At 31.5% G+C, this 21537-nt stretch overlaps 3 protein-coding genes across 5 annotated transcripts; all 3 read right to left on the bottom strand.

Annotated features, from left to right (window-relative positions):
- Positions 1–3460: 3460 nt before the first annotated feature.
- LOC111912857 (ATPase GET3A) lies at positions 3461–7452 on the bottom strand. The gene is made up of 7 exons (XM_023908585.3): positions 6765–7452; positions 6283–6407; positions 5798–5948; positions 5620–5730; positions 5414–5552; positions 5211–5326; positions 3461–3773 (listed from the first exon to the last, which is right to left on the bottom strand). Exons 1-7 carry the CDS (start codon positions 7032–7034, stop codon positions 3597–3599), a joined length of 1089 nt encoding a protein of 362 aa, XP_023764353.1. The 5' UTR covers positions 7035–7452; the 3' UTR covers positions 3461–3596.
- Positions 7453–8695: 1243 nt separating this feature from the next.
- Positions 8696–16172, bottom strand: LOC111912858 (SPX domain-containing membrane protein At4g22990). 3 transcript variants are annotated; one of them, XM_042896319.2, is made up of 12 exons: positions 16018–16156; positions 14271–14462; positions 13778–13855; positions 13564–13684; positions 13130–13444; positions 12473–12577; positions 11937–12394; positions 10791–11089; positions 10011–10174; positions 9663–9853; positions 9435–9568; positions 8696–9122 (listed from the first exon to the last, which is right to left on the bottom strand). In XM_042896319.2, the coding sequence occupies exons 3-12, from the start codon at positions 13828–13830 to the stop codon at positions 8884–8886; spliced, it is 2079 nt and encodes a 692-aa protein (XP_042752253.1). In that variant the 5' UTR covers positions 13831–13855; positions 14271–14462; positions 16018–16156; the 3' UTR covers positions 8696–8883. The 3 variants fall into 3 exon arrangements, with proteins under 3 accessions (XP_042752253.1, XP_023764356.1, XP_042752254.1); XM_023908588.3 differs by lacking the exon at positions 14271–14462 and having other exon boundaries at positions 16018–16172; XM_042896320.1 differs by lacking the exons at positions 13778–13855; positions 14271–14462; positions 16018–16156 and having other exon boundaries at positions 13562–13684.
- A 3334-nt stretch (positions 16173–19506) lies between these two features.
- On the bottom strand, positions 19507–20675 carry LOC111912818 (uncharacterized). The gene is made up of 3 exons (XM_023908543.3): positions 20445–20675; positions 20155–20366; positions 19507–20065 (listed from the first exon to the last, which is right to left on the bottom strand). The coding sequence occupies exons 1-3, from the start codon at positions 20647–20649 to the stop codon at positions 19682–19684; spliced, it is 801 nt and encodes a 266-aa protein (XP_023764311.1). The 5' UTR covers positions 20650–20675; the 3' UTR covers positions 19507–19681.
- Between the last annotated feature and the right edge of the window lie 862 nt (positions 20676–21537).

The raw sequence follows: 21537 nt of genomic DNA, 5'->3' as shown, positions 1-21537 counted from the left end.
ACCAAGACAACACATAGATGGTTTCAATGGAAGTAACCACATGCACATAATCACAATTTTATTCAATAGAATGACAAAAAAAATTGTTTTATATAAAACAGTCTAAAAAGGAATTTATTCAAATAACAGTTATAATGTCCCTATAGCAGGGGTAATAATCACGGTAAATCGCAACGCTAATAGCGTCACCACTATCCCCAACCGTTATTTTGAAAATCACAGTTCTTTACCTCCGCTAACCGTTGTAGTACCGCAATTCACTGCATACGGTTTGAATGCTTCCAACCCATGAGCAGAAAATGGGCCAAATTTGTAGCCCAACATAGTGGAATAGCAATTGGGACGGTCAGCTTAATCACGTGTGATTTTTTGGCTACTTAATGAAAAGATATTAATGATTTTTGCTAAATTTGTAAATTTTTCTAAAAGGTAATTCAATGGTTTGTAAATGCTTACAATATAATTCATTTATAACTATATAATAGTTAATGACACATACAGTTACAATATAATTCATTTATGCCTATAAGGAACATTTTTTAAATTATATACGTTATGTTATGTTTAAAATTACAAGAAACATGAGATTGGAGATTATTAGTTCTAGATATTTTTTTATAATTCTATTTATACTATTATAATATAACAAACATAATTATTATGTTAATAATAGTTAAAACATTTAAATAATAGTAAAAATGGTGGAAATGATTAGTTGAAAATAATAAAATGATGATTATATAATAATAATGTAATAATTAGTAGTTGAAATTATTAGTTAATAAATATGGATATTTATACTAGAGTATATTATACTAGGATGTATATAATAACATGCAAAGATAAATGAATTTCAGGGTTTTGATCAGAACCCCAATTTTAAAAACAACATTTTTCTGAACCTTTGTATGTTGTCAAGTGCCTGGGATAAATTAATGAAAACCATCTAAGGATTATCGATATATTTCACAAAATTTCCAAGCTTACATTTATATCAAATCCAATCAAAATATAGAAACACAAAAGATCTAATAAGAACCCTAAAAAGGTTAGGAACAACCAACTATTCATAGTTTAACGCCTTGTTCTCAAATGTAAAAATTAAGGAGGGCGAGGGAAAAGGGGAGGGGAAAGAAAGGGAAGGGTATGGAACGACAAAAAGAATTATCATATATGTTCTCAAGTTGCAAGGGGATGGAGAGAAATTTCATGATTAAATGACGTTGTTACCCTTGGTTAAGATTCATCAACTTCGTCATAAGGAGAAGAGGAAGGAAAGAAGACGACGAGGGTAAGTCCATGGAGAATGATGGTTCAAGTAGAAGGGGTCTTGATGGCAAGGAATATGTTGTGAGAAGGAAAGAAGAAGATGATCGCAACCCTTACCATGTTCATTGGAAGTGGCAAAGAAAAAGTTGTGGGAAGAAAAATGAAGAACAAGTTTTATGGTGTGAGTCAATGTGAGAGGGAGATGAATTTGTATGAGGAGGAACATGAAGTTACAGGCAGAGAAAAAAGTTAAGGGTAAAATCGATCAGTGTCTACTTTCCCTTCCAATCTGCCCAAAATTGGGCAAATGATTTTGTGTGTAAAAAAACTAAGGGTGCGTTTGGTTGAAGAAAAATTTCCAATTTTCTAGGAAAAATTTCCAAGAAAAACGGAAATTTTGAAAATGCGTTTGGTTCTTTCAGTTTTCCAAAATTTTCTAAGAAAATAAAAATTTTCAGTTTTCCAAGTTGTGTGTAAATTAGAAAAGCGAGTTTTACAGTTTTCCAAAATTTTAAGTTGGAAAATGAAAACCCCACCACTTCTAACCAAACGTGTTTTCTAAAATTTTCATTGAAAACTAAAAATGAAAACTCAACTCTATTTTCTGAAAACATTTTCTTAGAAAATGAAAACATTTTTCTACAACCAAACGCACCCTAAGACTTTCATATTATTTCCTTTCCTTTCCCTTCCTAGAAAAATTGGAGAACACGTTTTCCACTCTTAATCCTTCCCTTTCTTTCCCTAAAAAACTCGAGAACATGGTGCAAGTGAATACTCTAACATGGTTCTTATATATAAACTATGAATACCGTGACATATTCTTTTTACATATTTATACAATTTAATACACAAACCATGTTATTGTATTTATAGTCTAATACTATCGAATGGTTTGTTTTCATGATTCCTAATATTTCTGTAGTTCGTATTTGAACGTTTCCCAATATAGAAATACATTTTATTTATATCTTTTGTAAATGATAAACATAAACGTTTAAGTATTAGTTGAAAAACTTTTTAATATAAAAGCATACAAATTGAACAAGTCCAAAAATGAATCAAATATACTTTTAACAAGTGAACATTCGTCTTGAAATATTAAAATCAATCAAAGGACAAAATGGTATTTTTATAGTATTACTTTGTTAAATTTGATGGACAAAATGGTATTTTTATAGTATTACTTTGTTAAATTTGATGTAACAGAATACTGTTTGGGCTCCTGGTATGATGCTTTTTGTAATTAAAACTTTACGAGTAGTATAATGATTAAAGTATGTATGAAACTCTTTAGGTGTCAATAACTTGTATCTACTCAAAGCATCCACAATGGGGTTTTAACAAGGGTTCATGAGAATGACATTGGAGAGAGAGAGATGATGACATGAATGGTAGATTTCCATTACCATTCAACTCTACAAAGAGAGTTTAATGGAATTATAGTGGTAAATTTTTCTCCCTCCTACTGGCACTCCATTGAACTCGACTCTTAGAAATTCAATGGATTGTAGATGCTCTCAGTTGCAATCATTGTATCTACTTATTAGTAGTCATTATAAGATATAAGGAGCATTGATTGTGGTACATGAGTTTTTCTTAAAGGACATTATAGTATTTTTCATCATCTTCCACCTTTACTCCAGTTTTTAGATGTAAAAACAGATACAATTGTCTTGTTTCATAGCCCGTATTAATTGTTTTTTTTTTTCCAAGTTAAGATGCATGATTAAAACTTTACAAATAATTTGAGGGGGGCATGCTTAACATACAATCAAATTAAACGACCACAAAACCACATGAAAATGACTCGTGTTCATTTATGAACAAGGACATGTTCATAACTGCCATACATATGTTCATACATGAACATGTATTATTAACATGCATCATTATTGACATACATATGTTCATACATGAACATTTGGTTTTGTGGTTAGGCGTATAATTTGGTTTTTGTGTTGTGTACAAATATTTACCTTAAAGTAAATCTTAATTTTTTTACTCAATTGGTACCCCATGAAAAGGTACATTAGTGTTTAAAAAATCTATGAATATATATATATATATATATATATATATATATATATATATATATATATATATATATATATATATATATATATATATATATATATATATATATATATATATATATAAAACTCCTTTCGGATGTTAGAAACCTTACAACTTAGAAACCAAGGATTTTAATTATTGGAATCTAATTTAAAATTTAGGGGAAAAGGAACGAAAAGAAATTTGAATAGATTATACATATATGATTATGAAAAGTAAAAATATCTTTAAAAAAGGGTAGAAAAGTCTTTTCAGAGTACTTGTTTGCCTTTCTTGACCTTTTCTAGTTCTGATACCACATCTCTAAGTTGTCCTTGTAGCCTTGAAACTCTTAGCTCCAGCTCTTCTACTGTCCCTTGAGTAATCGAAGGGTCGTAAGGTTGTCTAAAGTGCTTTGAAAACGCTTTTAAAGCTTCCACTCCACAAACCTATTATTCATCAAATGAATCTTTAAAAGTCAAAAATTTTCAAGGGTAGATTAGTCATTTTGCTTAGATCAAAAGAATATATTGTTAAAACAAATCCCCATTAATCATAGAGCTAAGAAACTGAAAGAAGATATATCGAATGTAATCTATTAGGGGTTGTTTTAACGATTCTTTTTTAAGGGTAGATGTGTCCTTTTGCTTAAAAACAGTTTCCGAATGAGGAAAATGAGAGGGAGAATACAAGTAAGAAATGAGCAGCAGTTGAGACATTCCAAAAAATATCAAAAAATAGATAGACATGTAGAATGTGTGATGTTATTGAGGGGTAAACAGTAATTATTTTTGAGGTTAGATTCGTCATTTTGCTTAAATATAAGATCCCAACTTCAAAGAAAGCGTAAAGCTTGAGCCTTTCAAAGAAGTCAATAAGTTAGAGTGGACACGTAGAATGTGTGATTTCATCAAGGACTCGATGTTGATCATTTTCAAGGGTGGATTAGTCATTTTGCTCAAAAAGTTTCCTACCTGGGAAACATAATGCTCGGGGTATCCAAAAAGGAAAGAGTAACAGTTGAAACTTCATTAAAGGTTAAGAAATTGAGAGAAAACTGGTGCAAGATTTTACATCAAAGGGTCAACAGCGATTATTTTCGAGGGTGGATTAGTCTTTTTGCATAAAAGTTTCCAACTTAGGAAGCATATCATTATGTTCTGATATCCCAAAACAAAAAAAGGAAGAACTAGAACTAGAGATCAATACATTGAGTATAACACGTAGAGTGTGTGATCTCAAAAACAATTATTTTTCAAGGGCAGATCAGTCATTTTGCTTACAGAAAATTTGTTGAATTATCATTTGCCTAGAGATATCCCAGAAGAGAATATACTACTCATTTTGTTAGAATTTTAGTAAGAAAAGAGTAGCACCCAAAGGATTTCACTTGTGACTTGCCTATTGAGGGGTCACAACCATTATTTTGAAGGGTAGATTGGTCACTTTGCTAAATGAAAGTTTCCAACATGGGATGCTTATTGCTTATTTTGTATTTTTGTAAGAATGCAAGTAAAAGAGTAGTACTCAGGACTTCCACTGAGGGTCAGCCGGTCAGCATATGATTAATTTCAAGGGCAGATTGGTCAATTTGCATGAAGAAAGTTTTGGACTTAGGAAATGCATCACTTACATTGGGATACTAAAAACTGCGAACTTTCACAAATATCATTTCCTTGAGGTACTAAATGATTATTCCAAGGGCAGATTAGTCATTTGGCTTACAATAAAACTCTAGACTTGGGAAACATATCAGCTACTTTGATGGGAACGTGATACAATTTTCTTTCCATATTCACCCTTAGCATTCACCATCAACCGGTGTGAAAATGAAAATTTATGGCTACAATACATATAAAGAAAGTAGGAAAAGTAAGTAACAACACCTCTTCTGCCAACAAGGGCAATTTTGTAATATGGAAATCATCATATAACATGTAGAACTGATCCAGGTATTTTCCTTGCATTTTCATTCTAGCTTTGAGCAACCTGGATTCAACACCTGCAATATGATTAGAAAAAGGTACAATTAACAACACACCCTAAAAATAAAACTTATTACCCAAAATAAAAATTAAACATTATGTACCTTCTTCATCAAAAAGCACTTGATTAATAATAATATTATGTGTATCTATCTCAAATTTAGTAAGTTCCTGAACCAATCTCTCTGTCTCATATAACGACAGAAATTCAGGGATGCATACGCAAACGAAAGTTGTCAAATCCTATCACAAAAAAAAAAAGGTCAAACATTTTGATTTTGAATCGTCGGTTGACTTTTTGAATTTTTACCGGATCTTTGAATTGTCGGTTGACTTTTTCAATCACATCCTTCATACCCTCAAGCTTTCCAAGAATTGCATCCTCACCCACCTCATCTCCAACACCAAACAAGCGACTCATCTGCCATTAAACAAATTAGGTGAAGAAAAAACATTAAATTTTGATTTAAAAGTTCTATTATTTATACCTGACCCAATAAGCCACCGAATTTACTCTTTAAGCTCATCATTCTGTCAAGACCTTTCTCCAATGTTGATGGAAATTGCAACAACCGAAGTGTGTGGCCCGTGGGAGCTGTATCAAAAACTATCACCGAGTAGTCCATTGTTTGCACCAACCTTCGGTTATAATTTACAAATATTAAAAGTTTTAACCTTGTAATTTATACGAAATTACCATAATGCCTACATTCCACTTAAGGTTCCTTCCTTTCATAATTGAATGTCAAACCTTCTAAGGGCTAGTTTCTTTCTCTTTCCCATTAATTAAGTCATATGTGGTTAAAATGACTGAATGGGTGATGATGTATGTGAATAAAGTGTTGTATACGTAGAAACTGTGTTATCTCTAAACTGAATAAACTGTCTATAAGTAAATGGCTGGTGTCTGCTTGGTAGTTTATTTGATGTTTATCATTTTTTTTATTATTGAATTATAATGGAGGGCTCTTACTTTAACATCTCTGCAAAACTCATAGCTTCATCGATTCCAGGAATTGAATTTGCTAAATCTGAAAGGAAACCGTCCATTGCATCTGAACCTTCTTCTTCTTCATTCTCCACATTGGGATCCACCTCCTAAAAAAAACGTTAAAAGGCATGTGATAGCAACCTACTTTAAGCCCATTAATTCACATTTTTATGCAACGTACTTTCTTTCTGCATACTAGCAACATACATTTCATGCAACGTGGTTTCATCATTTTGTAATTTAGAAAAATGATAGGTTCGCATTTAACACATTCAACCCTATTATCTATTTACCAAGTTCTATTATAATTGATTATCTGATATCACATAATCACTTCAAATCGAACATCCATATATCTCCATAATTGCATCAATCATGTAAACAAGTTACTTACTTTTAGGAACTTACCAAGACCAACCCCAAGAAATTCCAAAACCAGAAAAATTAGAGGAGCTAAGACTAACCATAGCATACAAATTGGTGAACCCATTAACCAATGTAGGGGCCCTGGTGAATCTCTGTTGAAACGCATCGCTGAGATTGTGAGCTGGGTCAGTTGAGATTATGAGAACAGAGGATCGGGCTGAAGCCAAAAGGATTGAAAGGATAGAGCTACATGTAGTTTTTCCAACACCACCCTTTCCACCAACGAAAACCCACTTCAGAGATTTTTGGTCCAGTACATTTCGCATCGTCCCTTCCGGCATATTATCTCTACCGGCCATTTCTTCCATCTCGCTCTCTCTCTATCTATCTCTCTGTCGAAATATTTTACAGAAACCCTAGAAATTGGGAACCGGGGAGAGAGTTTGGTGGCGGGGTTTGACGAATTTGATGTGAAATTAGTTTGAGAAGGAGATCAGAATAATAAATGTCTAGCATGGACATTTACTCTGTGTTTTTTGTTGGAGACGATGGGTTTGCTGAGTTAGATCACCTTGGCGATTTGGTGGATTCGTTCAAAAACAACGGAATTCGGTTCGAGAACGAAGAAATGTGATGTGATTCGCTCAGAAACAGAGAAATTGGGTTCTATCTAACCGTTAACGCGATTGTAGAAGTCTTTGATTTTGTTTGGGGACATTGTCGTTGTATTAAATTGTTAAAATGACGTAAAATGATGGATTCTTGAAAGTTTAGCGGCAAATTCGAAAAATGATACTATAAGATTGTTGTGCTTGCTTTTGAAAAATCTTAATAAAACACCTAGTTGTTTGTGTGACATTACATAAAATATTTTTTCAAAAAATATGGAAATATGCATCATAGATTGCAACTTATTTTTAACCCGTCAAATAAATGAACTCATAGCTTTTAGTTAAAATAAAAACGTAAATAAGGTTGAATCAAACAAATTATATCTACAATATAAACATACATTAGTTACATCAAACAACAAATATTAAAGTTCAATTGGCCAGTTTGGTGATGTTTTTCTTGGTAAAGGGTCTTTTTAGCCTCTTATATTTAGGGGATGAAAAACCTTTGAGGAAAATATTGTTTGTTTGTCAGAAGACAAAGAACATAAAAACATATTTTTGATTTTTTTTTTCAGAAAACAAAAAATTAGCTTTATTTTGGAAAACATTTTTTTTAAGCCTAACCATATTAATGTGATATTTCTTTTTCTACAACACCTCCGGTACCGCCACCAACACCACCATTCCTTTTCATGAATGCTTTAAAATACAAACATTTTTTTATGAAAATTAAAGACATAGAAAAAGACTTTTGGTTCACATCTTATTACGTACATTAAAAAAACAAAACAAAACAAAACTGAAGACATTTTACATTTTCCAAAGGGAGATGATTTGTACACAACAATTTTTCTCCATACACAACAATTGATGCTTTAAATTGTTGTACTGTACAACTCTATAATGCATAAATTGTTGTGTATAACAAAATATTGTTGAGTTCAAATCACTTCCCTTTTCCAAAACAAAGGATGCTTTAATAAGGCCAAAAGTTAATGACGTAGCATGTGATTTTTTTTTGAAATAGTCATTTCAAGGATAAGGTTAACTTTTGCTTAAAATGTATGCATATAATTGGCTGGTTGATAATGGTAATTATATTCCACAATTATTTCCATACTTTATTAATTTAAAGTTGATCGAACACATAGCTCAGATAACAATATTCGATTAGCAGATAATTCTTTATAAGATCTCTTTTTGGTATACGTTATGAGGTTAAAAATTATATATGTCTTTATGACAAACGTTGCAAAATCATAAGAATAAAAAATTCTTAACTAGTAGATCACACAGACGACTATGTCGCACACACTCATTGGGCCTTATAACAGCCCAATGGAAACAAAAAGTTATAATAATATAATTACATATTTACATTACATATATTGAAACTAGGGCATAGCACTCAAGAGTCAAAAGGCAACTGATATACTCTGTATATATTTATATACATATTACATACATCATACATAGTTTATTTTTGTTAACAAGAGTTGAGATCTTACTATTTACATTTACAAGTTACAAGAAAAAGGATATGATTGAAATTTGAAAGGTTGTTATATATGACCCGCCACTCGCATAATATAAAGGTTGATGGTTAATAAAGAGAGTTGTAAATTGACAAGGTGGCAATTATGGTGGAGATGCAAATGACAAGGGAAGGGAGTAGAGTGATATTCAAAAGCTTACTCATACCCCAATACCCTGCTACTGTAATTGTCCCATCTGCAACCACTCGGGCTAGTGTCCCCGCTTCTGTTGATAGCAGTCCCCCGTTGTAGGTCCCACGAGATAGACGTGATGACATCACCCGAGATAGTAACGACAAGTTCACACCTAAAAATCAAATACTATCAAATTTCATGATACTCAATTACTCATATTATATACCCCAAAGGCCCAAACACCCTACCATCAATCCGTGGACAAAAAAAAAAAAAAACTTTTATTAGAAAACTATTTTTTAATTTCGTTCAAATATACAACCCAAACTTTCCAAGTTCTTTATAATCCATCAACAATCGAACCTTTACTAAAAAAATATTTATGTAGAATTAAATCTATTCTATTTAAGATAATTAACAAATATATAAAAACCTTAAATTTTTGCAAATCAAATAAAATATTCAACATGTGTCATGTATGTACCTTCGAGAACTTCAGCAGACACGAATGTGAGGATAGCCGAGAGGATATACTGGGGTGCGGAGTAAGGGATGATCACTTGAAAGCTTAAAACAATACCCAAACACACCATTATCTCCGAAGCCAACAACACTTGTCTGCATATGATCACAAAAACGTATACATATACAACCTAAATAAGTTATCCTCATAAGTTTATGTTGATTTTGGGAAGTAGTTTTAAGTTTTTACCTTTCTTCAAATACGTTGCTGATGTAGCTCCCGACAAAGATGCTGACTGGAAGAACAGTCAACCCAAGACAAGCAAGAAACATGGCAACTTTGTTTGTTGACCATATAAAATAGTATGAAGTGATGACACTTGATTCAGCAAGTAAGATCTCCATCGCGTATTTTAGCATGAAGTATATAATCAACTGAACCTGTTCACATGCAATATATATATATATATATATATATATATATATATATATATATATATATATATATATATATATATATATATGTATGTATAATGTATTAATATTTTGTATGATGAGGAGGGTATTTACGTCTTTTGCATAGACAAGGCATACATACCTTGACAGATGGAGTAAGAAGGCGATATGCAGACATTATAGAAGTAACAGGCTCACGGCTTTCCTTGGATAATTCATCACATTCTTGTTGCTCATCTTCATCTTGTTGATTTTTCTCTGAACCCAAAAGTAATGGCTCCAAGACACCGGTTTCTACAATGGTATCTGCTAGCAACAATATAACATGCATAAAACAACTAATCTCTTTGTGTTTATTTAAATTTTAAATACACAGCGGCGTATCATAAGATGGTAATGGAAAATAACAATCTACTTAACATGTGATATCAATATAAGGAATGTACTGATTGCTTTTTACCCATAATAGACACATCCTTGTAAGTCTTTACCCATAAATAGCAATGTGCTTATGTAAGTACATTTCTAAAATGGGTAAAAAATTGAAGTACCTTCTTAAGTACGTTGTGTAAGTTTCATATTATATGTTGCAAATATCGGTAAATGAATGTAAACATGTTGCTAGTATGAATAAAAATGTAAGTAAATAGGAGTAAAAATGCAAGTATCTTGCTATTATGGTATAGGGTTAGGGGCTATTTGATAAAATTGAACCATTTAGTGCTGACCTCTTAATGGTTCAGAGATGGTAGGGTTCCTTATTGGGTTTACAGGCCGTTCAGAGGCGGTATCAAACACCCTGAATGTTGACCGATTCAGAGGTGATCTCTGAATGGGACTATTCAGAGGTTATCAAACAGACCCTTACTAACTATTGACTTTTTGTTGTTTAAGTTTTTATCAATTTGAGCAACATTATTACCAGATGCTATGTGTTGCACGATGATCTCTTCTTTCTCAAGTAGAGGCTCTCTGAAAGACAACCATAGCCAAAGCAAATAGATGAACCATGCAAATGCCATGAACCATCCAGGTAAAGTATCTTCATTGAAGGTGAGTTTAAAGATCTTGAATTTCCTTTGAAATAGACAAGCAAGAGCGGGCCCACAAGCCATTCCGAGTGCACCAGCACTCACAAAACCAGCAGACGCCTTCATTCTTAGTTTTGGAGGCACACAATCGCTAATATAACGCCTGTTTACAGCTCTAGCCGATCCCAGTCTAACAAACAATTCCACTGGTCAAACTCTTCAACTATTTTCACTTTCAAGGTCAAAATAACTAAATAAGTTAATTCATCGTGATTTCTTTAAGTTTTAAAAAATATTTCATCTTTACAGCGTGAAACTTTCATATATTTGTGTATTATAGCATCTTACTTTCATTACTTTTTATTAGAGCATTGTACTCTCAAACTGTTTCTTATTAAGGCATTTTACTTTGAAAATTACCCATTTATAGCATTATCCTTTCAGTTTTTTTCTTGCATTATCAGTGAAAATTGCTTTTTATTTGCATGATATTGCTATGATTCTGTATATTTTTTAAACTATGATGTGGAAATGAAAGTAGAATGCTACAATAAACAAGTTGATTAAAGTAAATTGCTATACATAACAACGTTTAACATAAAAAAAAAACCATGCTAATCACAGTCTAACACCAGCTAACCTTTTAAAATATATTGACTTTTGAGGTCAAAAGACTAATTTTTGTTTCAAACTATATCGAATTAATATGATTTCTTCAAGTTTTGAAAAAAAAAAACTGTGCAAAAAATAACAATGTACTTTCATACATATGTGTGTATTATAGTATCCTACTTTAATTTCTTATTATACTATATGGGCCATCCAGATGGTGTGGTTTACAAATTTTTTTTTTAATATATTTTCAGTTTTTTTTTATAGTTGTTTAAAAAAAGCTGTTCAGATGACATTGTTATAATTGGGTAGATTTTTTTGATGTACAATGTTGTAATAGGAAGAAACTAAAGTAGAATGTTACAATAAACAAATCTTTTTTGTACAATAAAGGACAAATTTCCTAGAAGAAATAGATGGCTTACCCACAAAACACGCGTCCAACTAGAAGAACATATATGGAGTCAAGATCATAAGCCAGGGCATACAAAGTATTCCCCATAAGAAGGACAATGCTGCTGAAAATAAGAGGCTTGATGTATGATTTATTAGACCATGCACTGAAATAAACTGACGAAAAGACCTGTGCAACAGCCATTGATCCAATCACAACACCACAAACAGTGGCTGCAGCTCCAAGGCTAAGAGAGTAGTCATCTGCTGTTGGCACAATGATGTATGTGTTCACCATATACAAAAATGTATTCACCAAGTTCAAAACAAGTGACATGAAATGATATCCTTCATTCACATTCTTCTCTTCTGATGAAGGCAATGGCAATTCATCTTGCATGATAAATGCATGCTTTCCCAAATACTGAAGGAAATCTGTTGAGTTCATTAGTCGACTCTCAGCTGCTTTGATTGATTCAATGATAGGGTCCTGTAATTTATTAAATAAAAAATGAAACTGTAAATTTTTTATGAAACTTACAAAATGGAGAAACTTTTTGATAAATACCGATATATGAAGAGTCGGGTGGTCATAAATTGATGCATAGTATCTGTGATCATCTTTGAGATCAGCAAGATTCCGAGATATTGATCCAACAACTGCTGATATACCCTGTACATGTAGGTAGCATATGGTAGTAATGTATGGGCATTTTCGTCTTTTTGTTGGAAGGAAGTCATGGGACTAGGCTGGGAAAGTTTTCTAGGGGTATTTTCGTCTTTTTCACAAACGAGAGGTTAAAAGCAAATATCTATTCAACAATATCATTCCATGTTTTTAAGTGGGAAAAGAAGTTGCAACCTATGCCTCATTGACAAAAGGGTGTAATTTCGGATGGCAAGATTTTTAGGGCTATTATCGTCTTTCGCACAGACGAGATACTAGTCTCGGTTCCACCTTTTTGTGTGGGACAAAAAGTTGCAATTTTACTTATGTCTTTTTGCATTGTGACAAAAAGACTTTCTAGGGCTATTTTTGTCTTTTGAACATACGAGAGATATGTTCAACCTTGTTGCACCTTTCTCGGTGGAACAAAAAGTTGCAATTATTGTCTCATTGACATTACTGTTAGTCCAATGCATGTCAAACAATACAGTACAAGCTCTATGTTATGTCATGTCATGCGTAAGAGACGAGGCCTTAATGTATGTGCTAGTGTTATACCACATGCTTAAAAACTTGTCGTAGCTGAGAATAAGGATGATTTGCTCGAGTTTTGACATAGTAATTAGTGAACTTATATCCAAACCGCTTATCGAACTTTTTAAGAATCTTTCTTAAACCGATAGCATTCATTTCAACAAAGAACAAGAGCCTCAAAAGATCTCTTCCCACTTCTCTATATCCTTCTCTTAGTTCCACAATCGAGTCATGAGGTGGGCCATGTGAAAGGGACTCATCACAATGGTCAGCAAGACCTGATAGCCTGGTTGCGAGTTGACCTTGTCTTCTTAATAAGAACAGAACTATCTTCTCAATCTGAATCACAACAAGATTCTCATCAAGCATTTGAAGAAATCAAAACTTGGAATATTTATGTAAGAATCCAGTTCTTTTGGTCTCTAGGTTAGAAAATAGAAATTACAAATAACGTACACCTGTTCATCAAGCATTCGAGAGAAATCACAAAGAACATAATCGCGATCCTGGACTACAACCTCGTTTTGTTGAGCATATTGCTTTACTTTCTTCTTTAGTAACTTGTAGTCAATATAATATCTGAAAATAGATAGACAAATACACAAGCTATCATGTCATAATGTCATATTACAAACTAACACATCTTAGACCTATTGTTTGGAAGAACGTTACCCTTTCCATTCTTGGATCTGCAATTCCTTCAACTTTTTCCCAAATGCAACCATTGTTGACCACACAAATTACAGTCTTCTGTAGAATATAAACAGATTAATCCATAGATTACAACTCTCTAATGCATGAAAACAGCACTTCCCCGAATTTGCCCAAAATGGATTTGCAAATTACAACAGAAAGCAGAATATGGTTCAGAAATTCAATCAACTGTGTTATTAGTAAAATTCAAACGATGAATGTGATTCCTTTTTATGGATCAAGACCATAGAAAATTTACACAAACAAATCAATTTATGCAGCGGATGATGAAGTTGTTTTTATGTAGTTAATAAGCTTTTAATGCATGGAAGCTAAACAAGATACGATTTGTCACTATTTTCTGATTTACAAACACTGAGCTTGTAGTCGTTTGTGTTTGATCAAGCAATAGAAGCAGTTGTCGAAAGAAGAAATCAAAGAGTAAATGAACGAATTAAGAGCAACAACTAACCTCCGATTAAGACCGAAAATGTGTAACAATCAAATTGTTTCCTCATATTTAAGGAAATTTTCATCGAAATTCAAAGTTAAATTTCAGATAGAAACAAACTGGATTTTGTTTAGTAGTTCAGTAGCAGTGCCACATTTGCCATCGGAATCTCATCAGAGAAATATACGTGTCGCCGGTGGGCGGTGGAAACCACTTCACGTATTAAAAAAAAAAAATCAAAACCGTTTCTAATCATTTAATGATTAATGTCTAAAAAACCAACCTTCAAATATCCCTTTAGTTTCAAACATTTATTTTTATTTTTAAAATCCTGTACGTAAAAACCTAACTGAAGCAACGACTTGTATCTTGTTACATATTAATGTTGATATTACATCTATACTTTTTCTTAATGTGGATGCATGTGTGTACGTTTAGTGACGTGGATGTAAATAAATAATTAATTTTGTTGACGTGTGATTTTTTAATATTATTTTTTTGTTGGTGAATAATTTTTTTTTGTTGTATTATAAAAACTTATTATCATGAATTATAGTAACATAAAATAGTTAACGTTATAAAAGGGTAAGAAACTGGTTTATTCTTCATATAAAACATCATTGATTTATAAAGAAATGACACGTGAAGTCGTGAAGATAAGCAACTGAAAATTGTGTTTATGAAAATACCATTATTTCATTAATTTTTAATGAACAAAATCAAAAGAATTCTTATATTTTTGTGGTACTTACTGAAACAATGATATTTTATAAATAATAATAAAAAAATGTTACTTATTTGCGATTTAACATTAACCCTAACAAAACAAATTGCCCTATAAACCCATCTTCGTTCGTCCATCCCCTCCCAAATATCTGATAAAAAATTTAGAATAGATAGTTGATCGTTTTCTTTGGCAATATTAATCCTAATTCAGTATATAAAAGTTATCATGTTATCATATTACTATTTGATATAAACATTTTATCTATAAAAATTAGAGGTAAATTGCAACGAGATACTCACATCGAATCAGATCCAGACTCTTCACGTGGGATAAATGATAGACCACTAATATTATTTTGTTCATACTAATTTTAAACCTAGTTTTAAACCGTAGACATCATATATGAGATTGTACACATCAATCACTAGACTTTTATTGTTTTAAATAATCATCGGAATATTTTATTATGTTACTATTAAAAGATATTGATGCATTTTTATCTAACACTTTTTTTTTCTTACAGTTAAAAGTTTTTTATTTGGTCCGTGGAAAATCTAAATGGATATGTGGTCTCCATATCAATGTAGACCCATGTGAATATTCTTTATGATTTTTTTTTCCAAACCAATAACACTCATGCATTCCGCTAAAACGTCGTCGTTTGAGGTGACATCTCCACTTCAATACTTTTATGTGGTAGTGAGACATCAATTATTTTCATCCACGTTATGTATTTAAGTAAAAAAAAAAAAAAGATAGATATGTGTGGTTAATGTTTTTGATGCATCAGTGAAAATATTGGAAGAAATTATAGGTAAATACTAAATAGGCGTGTACACGAGCTTTCACAAAGACCTAGGAACATGGAAGTTTCGGTAATCGAAAACACGTATTTGTATAAGAAAGAAGATTGTAATTAAGTAGTCAATCTCTCACTAAACAAAAAAGGTTGATAAAACTAATTATATATACAGAATTTGAATTGCTTCTGGTATAAAAATGTATACATATAAATGAATAAAGATAACAATTTGAACTTACAATTTGTGGGGATTTTGAGGAAATTCGAGAGCTTGTATGTCTTTTAAAGCTTCACCACAAACTATAAATGAACAAGATGAATAAGAGTAATAATATATATAGAACGAGGGGCAGTGGAAGTGTCCCTTTAGATATGCAAAGGTCAGCAAATTTTAGCTTGTATCAAAATAATTATGGTATAGGTAATATTTATAAGAAAAGTTACGTACTCCCTTATTAAAACTTAAACATAAATACTTTTATCCAAATTTTGATTAATAAGATATTGTTTAAAGCTATTTCCAACATTTATTGTGATTATAAAGGGGTATTTTTAGATTATGTAGCCACAACTCTACAACGATTGTTATCCATCCAAATACAAAGTGTAACACTTATTGGAAAAAAAAAAAAAAAAAGAAGAAGAAGAAGAGGCGTGACAATGTTTACAAGGAGCAAGACTCGTCAATATAATTCATTTAGTTTGTAGTGATTTTGTAAGACATGGAGAAGATATGGTAATACATTGACTAATGTTCAAATTTTGACACTACTCAGTACTCGGCAGATGTGACCATAGAGATTAGTCAGTGCACGAAAGTTTGTCAGATACCCTCGTTAAGGAAATTTCATTTCCATATAATTATATATTGTTTAAACACAGAGGATCTTAATGAATTTCTTATTTATATAGATATGGGACATGTTGAATATGTAATTAAAAACACCTAACAATAGTATAATTATACTATTGTTAGGTGTTTTTAATTACATATTCAACATGTCCCATATCTATATAAATAAGAAATTCATTAAGACCTCTTTGTTTAAACAATATATAATTATGAGGTCCAAATTCTACGAGCAATCATCTTTTTAAAGCTCAAGTATCGTTTTTAGATTGGAGTTGTAACTGAGTAAACTCAGTAACGAGTAGATGGGAATGAAGGTTGTTCACTTTGATGGCAACCACAAAGGAAACAGTCAGGGTTATAATTTGGAATTTATCAATATTTTTATTGATTTATATTTTTATTTATATATCACATATTCACATGCCCCAAAAAAAATTTGGTCAGTTTTTTCTTGCATCATATTTGTCTCTTGTACACTTGTCCAAACGAAAATAAAAGAATACACTCACAAAAGAAACTATTCTATTATCATGCATTAATATTAATATAACAAAATATAACACGACAAAAGAATTTTTCATATTTTATTCGCCTGTCAAAAATACCGTTTTTTATGTTAACGGAAAGTTATTCCAAATTAAATTAACAAAATGATATATACGAAGGAGTTAGTTTAAACTCATTTATGAAAAATATTCTAAAATATTAATTTAGGTTACAATTTAGCTCAAACTAACCAAATAAATATATGACCAAAAATGCATAAATGGTTTATCTGGTTTGCATATTTCTTTTAGGATGCCCAAAATTGATTCAACTTGCAAAAATATTCTTATTTAAGGGTTTTATTGTGGATTTGATCTTTAATTTTAATATTATTAATGAAAGACGTTTAATATTATTAATAAAATAAAATATATTTTTAGCGTATTGTAAAAAATTTCCAAACAATTTATTTGTTTCTTTTATGTATTTGTTTTACGTAAAATATAAAGTATACGTTTTATGTATTTAAAAAAATATGTTTTCGTATAATATGTTATTACATTGCTATGATGCTAAAACATATTTTTACTTTTTCATATAAAAATAATTCTTGTATTTATTTTATGTAGAATATGTTTTTTTATATATATTTAAAAAATATGTTTTCGTATAAAATGTTATTACATTGTTATAATCTGAAAATATACTTTTAAATCCATAAAAAAATATAATAACATATTATACAAAAATGTAATCCTAAAAAAACACAAAAGAAGTTTTTGTTTATATTTATTTTATGTGAAGTATATTTTTTATGTATTTAAAAGATACATTTTCGTATAATACGTTATTACGCTTTTATAATCCTAAAATATACTTTTATGTTAGCTTAATGTCTTTAGTTGATTTAAAGCGAATATTCAAGTATTTTTTACGTAACAACGTTAACGTAATAACATATTATACACAAACTACAAGAACCATTTGCATCAAAAAAAATTAACAGGGTTGATTTTATGACTTTTTACAAACCACATGGACCGATTTTGTAATTTATTCTATTAATAATGTCAATATTTAATAAAAATATATAATTGGAGGGCCAAAACGTCAATTCATCAAGCTTGACATTTAAAGACGAGATCCACATGAAATTATTAAATAAAGTCAAATTTTTACATATCCAAAGATTTTTGTCCGTATACCAAATAGCTATAAGCTAGAAGCGGATAACTGGTAGCGTGTAGCGGGTAGTTGGTAGCGTGAAACTGTAGCTTATATTTGTTATATGAGTATTTGACAAAAATAGTTGAAAGCTTTGAAATATATAAAATTACATAAAGGATAATTGATTAAAAATAAATAAATATATAAATATATTTTTAAGGGTAATTATTGAAATTAATTTCAAAAGCTCAGTAGCGGTTTATTAAATGGTACAAGAAATAGTTTTTATATTTGGAACGTTAAACTAAAAACTAAACGTTTGTACTGCCAAACAAAAATTTTTTTTGTTTAAACTATAGTATTTTGTTAAAAGCTAAAAGTTAGAAGCTCTAAAATGCTTACAAAAACTTCGTGTCAAACACATCCGTTATCTAAAAAGATTTACAAACCATATAACTATTTTTACAGTTTTGTCTAAATAAATTATATAAATACATTATAGCTTTTAGCTAAAAGAATAAAAAAAAACGTAACATAGGCCCCCACAAAAAAATAAAATAAAAACATAACATCGGCCCCTACATGAAAGAAACTAAAAGTATAATTAGGGTATATACTCGTTGCATCAACCCACAAATTCCAAGTTTAATTGGCCGATTAATAAGCCCAAAAGTTAATGATGTATATAGGATGTGAAACGTTTTGGTAAACAGACCTTTCAATGAAAAGGTTAAAATTTCGGTAAAAAAGTATTCGTCTATTTTAATAGTTAATAGTAACGAAATTTCACAATTCTTTCAGTAATTTATTAAGCTAATAAGCTATGACATAATTTAATATTGGTTGAACACATAGCTCATATAAAAATGTTTAACAACTAAAAAATAATATTGACAAGATCTGTTTTTAATGTATGAATCACTCGTTGCTCACAGGTAAAATTAAAATCTTGCTTGTAAAGCTAAACAGTACAAATATTCTTCTGCCATGTTCACTAGCAGTAGATGGACACGCGTCATGTTGGCTTTGTCACATAAAGCATGATAATAAATGTTTAGGTAATAAAACATTATAATAATTCATGGTTACCAATTTAATTAGACCTTTTGTTAGGTTAAACTATGCCAATAGTTATAAATAATGATTAAAATTTTAAAACTTAAAAGCTACTTTCATGTAAACCAAGGAGAACTCGACACCATTCTTGGTCAATAACATCCACTAAACCAAAGCCACTTAGGGGCACTTTAGTAAGTTTACATTCCCTAATAATATCGTTGAGTCATTAACTATCAGCTAGCCCACATACTCTACCGGGCTTTAAGATCCATTGGGCCCTAGTGAGCCCATTAGAAACAAAACGTTGTTACTCGTTACTACATACTTACATCCATAATCTATTCTTCTTCTAACCCAGCTACATTCCTTAGTCCCCACCCAATTATATAAGCCGCAAAACCAGCAATTGCACCATTGAAAAGGGTTCCCACCACCGACAACGCGTAATTCTGACCGGCGATCTTCGCCTTCGCGATTCCGAGAGCCGCCAGTGCGAGGGCGGAGAGAACACATGCACCGATGAACTTGAGGGTGTCGTTTTGGGTAAACGGGATGAGAACGATGAATGCAAGGATCGGAGCACTACCAAACAATAGAAAAGCTCCGAAAGTTACTAAGCCTGTCTTCCATGGCTTCTCCCCTTCCTCCGGTGATAATATTCCGTTCTGGACCATCTTTTCCTCCACCATTATGTCGCTATACTTTGCAAAGATTTCCACAACCTGGGCGAAAATGGTGGTTGTAAGTTGTAACTTGTAAGTAATTGTAAACGATGATGAGGTTGACTTGTTTTTACAGTAAAATGTGTTACCATTGTTGCATCTTCATGGTTCATCCCTAGAGCTCGATACCGATCAAGTAACGATTGTTCTTGAAGGCGGCGACGGTTAGTGACGTCCCATTCCGTCACGAGTTTCTCCTTCGCCGCCACGTCATGCTCTGTGTTACTCGAAACATAGTCTCCCATCCCCATTGATATCCCATCGGCCACCAGGTTAGCAAACCCCAAAACCAACACATCAACTGCAATAATCAAACACGATCGTTAAATGATCAATCTCTCAAAAACTTTAGCACGAGAGACTGGTTTTGAAAGTTCACCGGAAGATAAACGGCCGGCGGAGATGGAAGAAATGAGAGAAAATGAGGTGACGATAGCATCGAGTCCGGAGTACACTATGCTCTTCACAAGTTCGCCTTTCCATGGCTCTTTCGGCCTATCTCCGCCGCTGTTCTTCTCTGCTGCCTCCGTGTCTTGGAGCAAAGAGATGGTGGTTGTGGTGGCGCCATCGCTATTTCTGGACATTTTCGTTAGCTACCACCGTTTTTTAATGTGGGCTTTATAAAGAGTGTGTAGCTGATGTCGTGGCAGCTTGCATGCTTAATGGGGTACTACACGTGTTTGTATCTGGTTACCTATTGACTTTTGCTGTTATATAAATATATAAATTTTGATTAGTCAGTATACTAGTATACATACTACTGGGTGTGAGACCTATATATTATATGAGTTTGATAAAACGAAAGTTTAAACAAAAATTTATTTAAATTTAAAATTTTAGATTTGAAATTTAAAATTTAAAATTTAAAATTAAAAGGAAACATATTAAATATTATATGAGTAGTAATATTGTAATTTATTGGTTATTTTTAATTAAAGTAACTATTAATTGATGTGTAAATATGATGTGTTAATTAAGAAGAGATAAAAAATAAGAAATGACAAATGGAAAAAATATTTAATCAAAAATACCAAAAATGACATGTGTCAAAGTTAATGAGAAAGTGACATATAGCAAAATTATTTTCATTTATTAGGTAGGACTTGGCAGCTTGCGATTTTTAAGTTATATAGGCAATGGTTGCATTTATGATGAGGGCGTGTGGTGTGCACAATGGGATATATAGTTCATAGTTGTTAGATACGTCTTTGAATTTTTATTTAAGATTTTGTAATAACTAGTAATTTGGCACCTCGTGCATTGATGCGAATAACGTAATTTCAAAGTAAACCATAAATTGATAAAAATATAAAATAAAATTTTGGCGGAAATCCCCTATTCTAATAAAACAGTACCTGTCATTTACTTGGTATCCCCCATATACTTTTCCCGCTTATAGTTTCTATGTTAATTACCAATCATACCCTTTCCTTCAACTTCCAATCTGGCCTATTCCTTGATAGTCGCATATC

This window comes from Lactuca sativa, chromosome 7 (assembly GCF_002870075.4).
Source record: "Lactuca sativa cultivar Salinas chromosome 7, Lsat_Salinas_v11, whole genome shotgun sequence".
Taxonomy (NCBI): Eukaryota; Viridiplantae; Streptophyta; class Magnoliopsida; order Asterales; family Asteraceae; genus Lactuca; species Lactuca sativa.
The sequence above is the reverse complement of the archived record's forward strand: the minus strand, read 5'-3'. Positions and strand labels throughout refer to the sequence as shown.

Excerpts from the sequence above, each read along its gene's own strand:
- LOC111912857 (XM_023908585.3), bottom strand. The coding sequence starts at position 7,034 with ATGGAAGAAATGGCCGGTAGAGATAATATGCCGGAAGGGACGATGCGA. Across the intron at positions 5,949-6,282 it reads AGTTTTGCAGAGATGTTAAA|GTTGGTGCAAACAATGGACT; the intron begins GTAAGAGCCCTC and ends TTATAACCGAAG. Across the intron at positions 5,327-5,413 it reads AGTGCTTTTTGATGAAGAAG|GTGTTGAATCCAGGTTGCTC; the intron begins GTACATAATGTT and ends ATCATATTGCAG.
- LOC111912858 (XM_023908588.3), bottom strand. The coding sequence starts at position 13,830 with ATGGTTGCATTTGGGAAAAAGTTGAAGGAATTGCAGATCCAAGAATGG. Across the intron at positions 13,685-13,777 it reads CAGATCCAAGAATGGAAAGG|ATATTATATTGACTACAAGT; the intron begins GTAACGTTCTTC and ends ATCTATTTTCAG. Across the intron at positions 9,123-9,434 it reads GTCTGCTGAAGTTCTCGAAG|GTGTGAACTTGTCGTTACTA; the intron begins GTACATACATGA and ends TTTGATTTTTAG.
- LOC111912818 (XM_023908543.3), bottom strand. The coding sequence starts at position 20,649 with ATGTCCAGAAATAGCGATGGCGCCACCACAACCACCATCTCTTTGCTC. Across the intron at positions 20,367-20,444 it reads CGCCGGCCGTTTATCTTCCG|TTGATGTGTTGGTTTTGGGG; the intron begins GTGAACTTTCAA and ends TGATTATTGCAG. Across the intron at positions 20,066-20,154 it reads ACCATGAAGATGCAACAATG|GTTGTGGAAATCTTTGCAAA; the intron begins GTAACACATTTT and ends ATTTTCGCCCAG.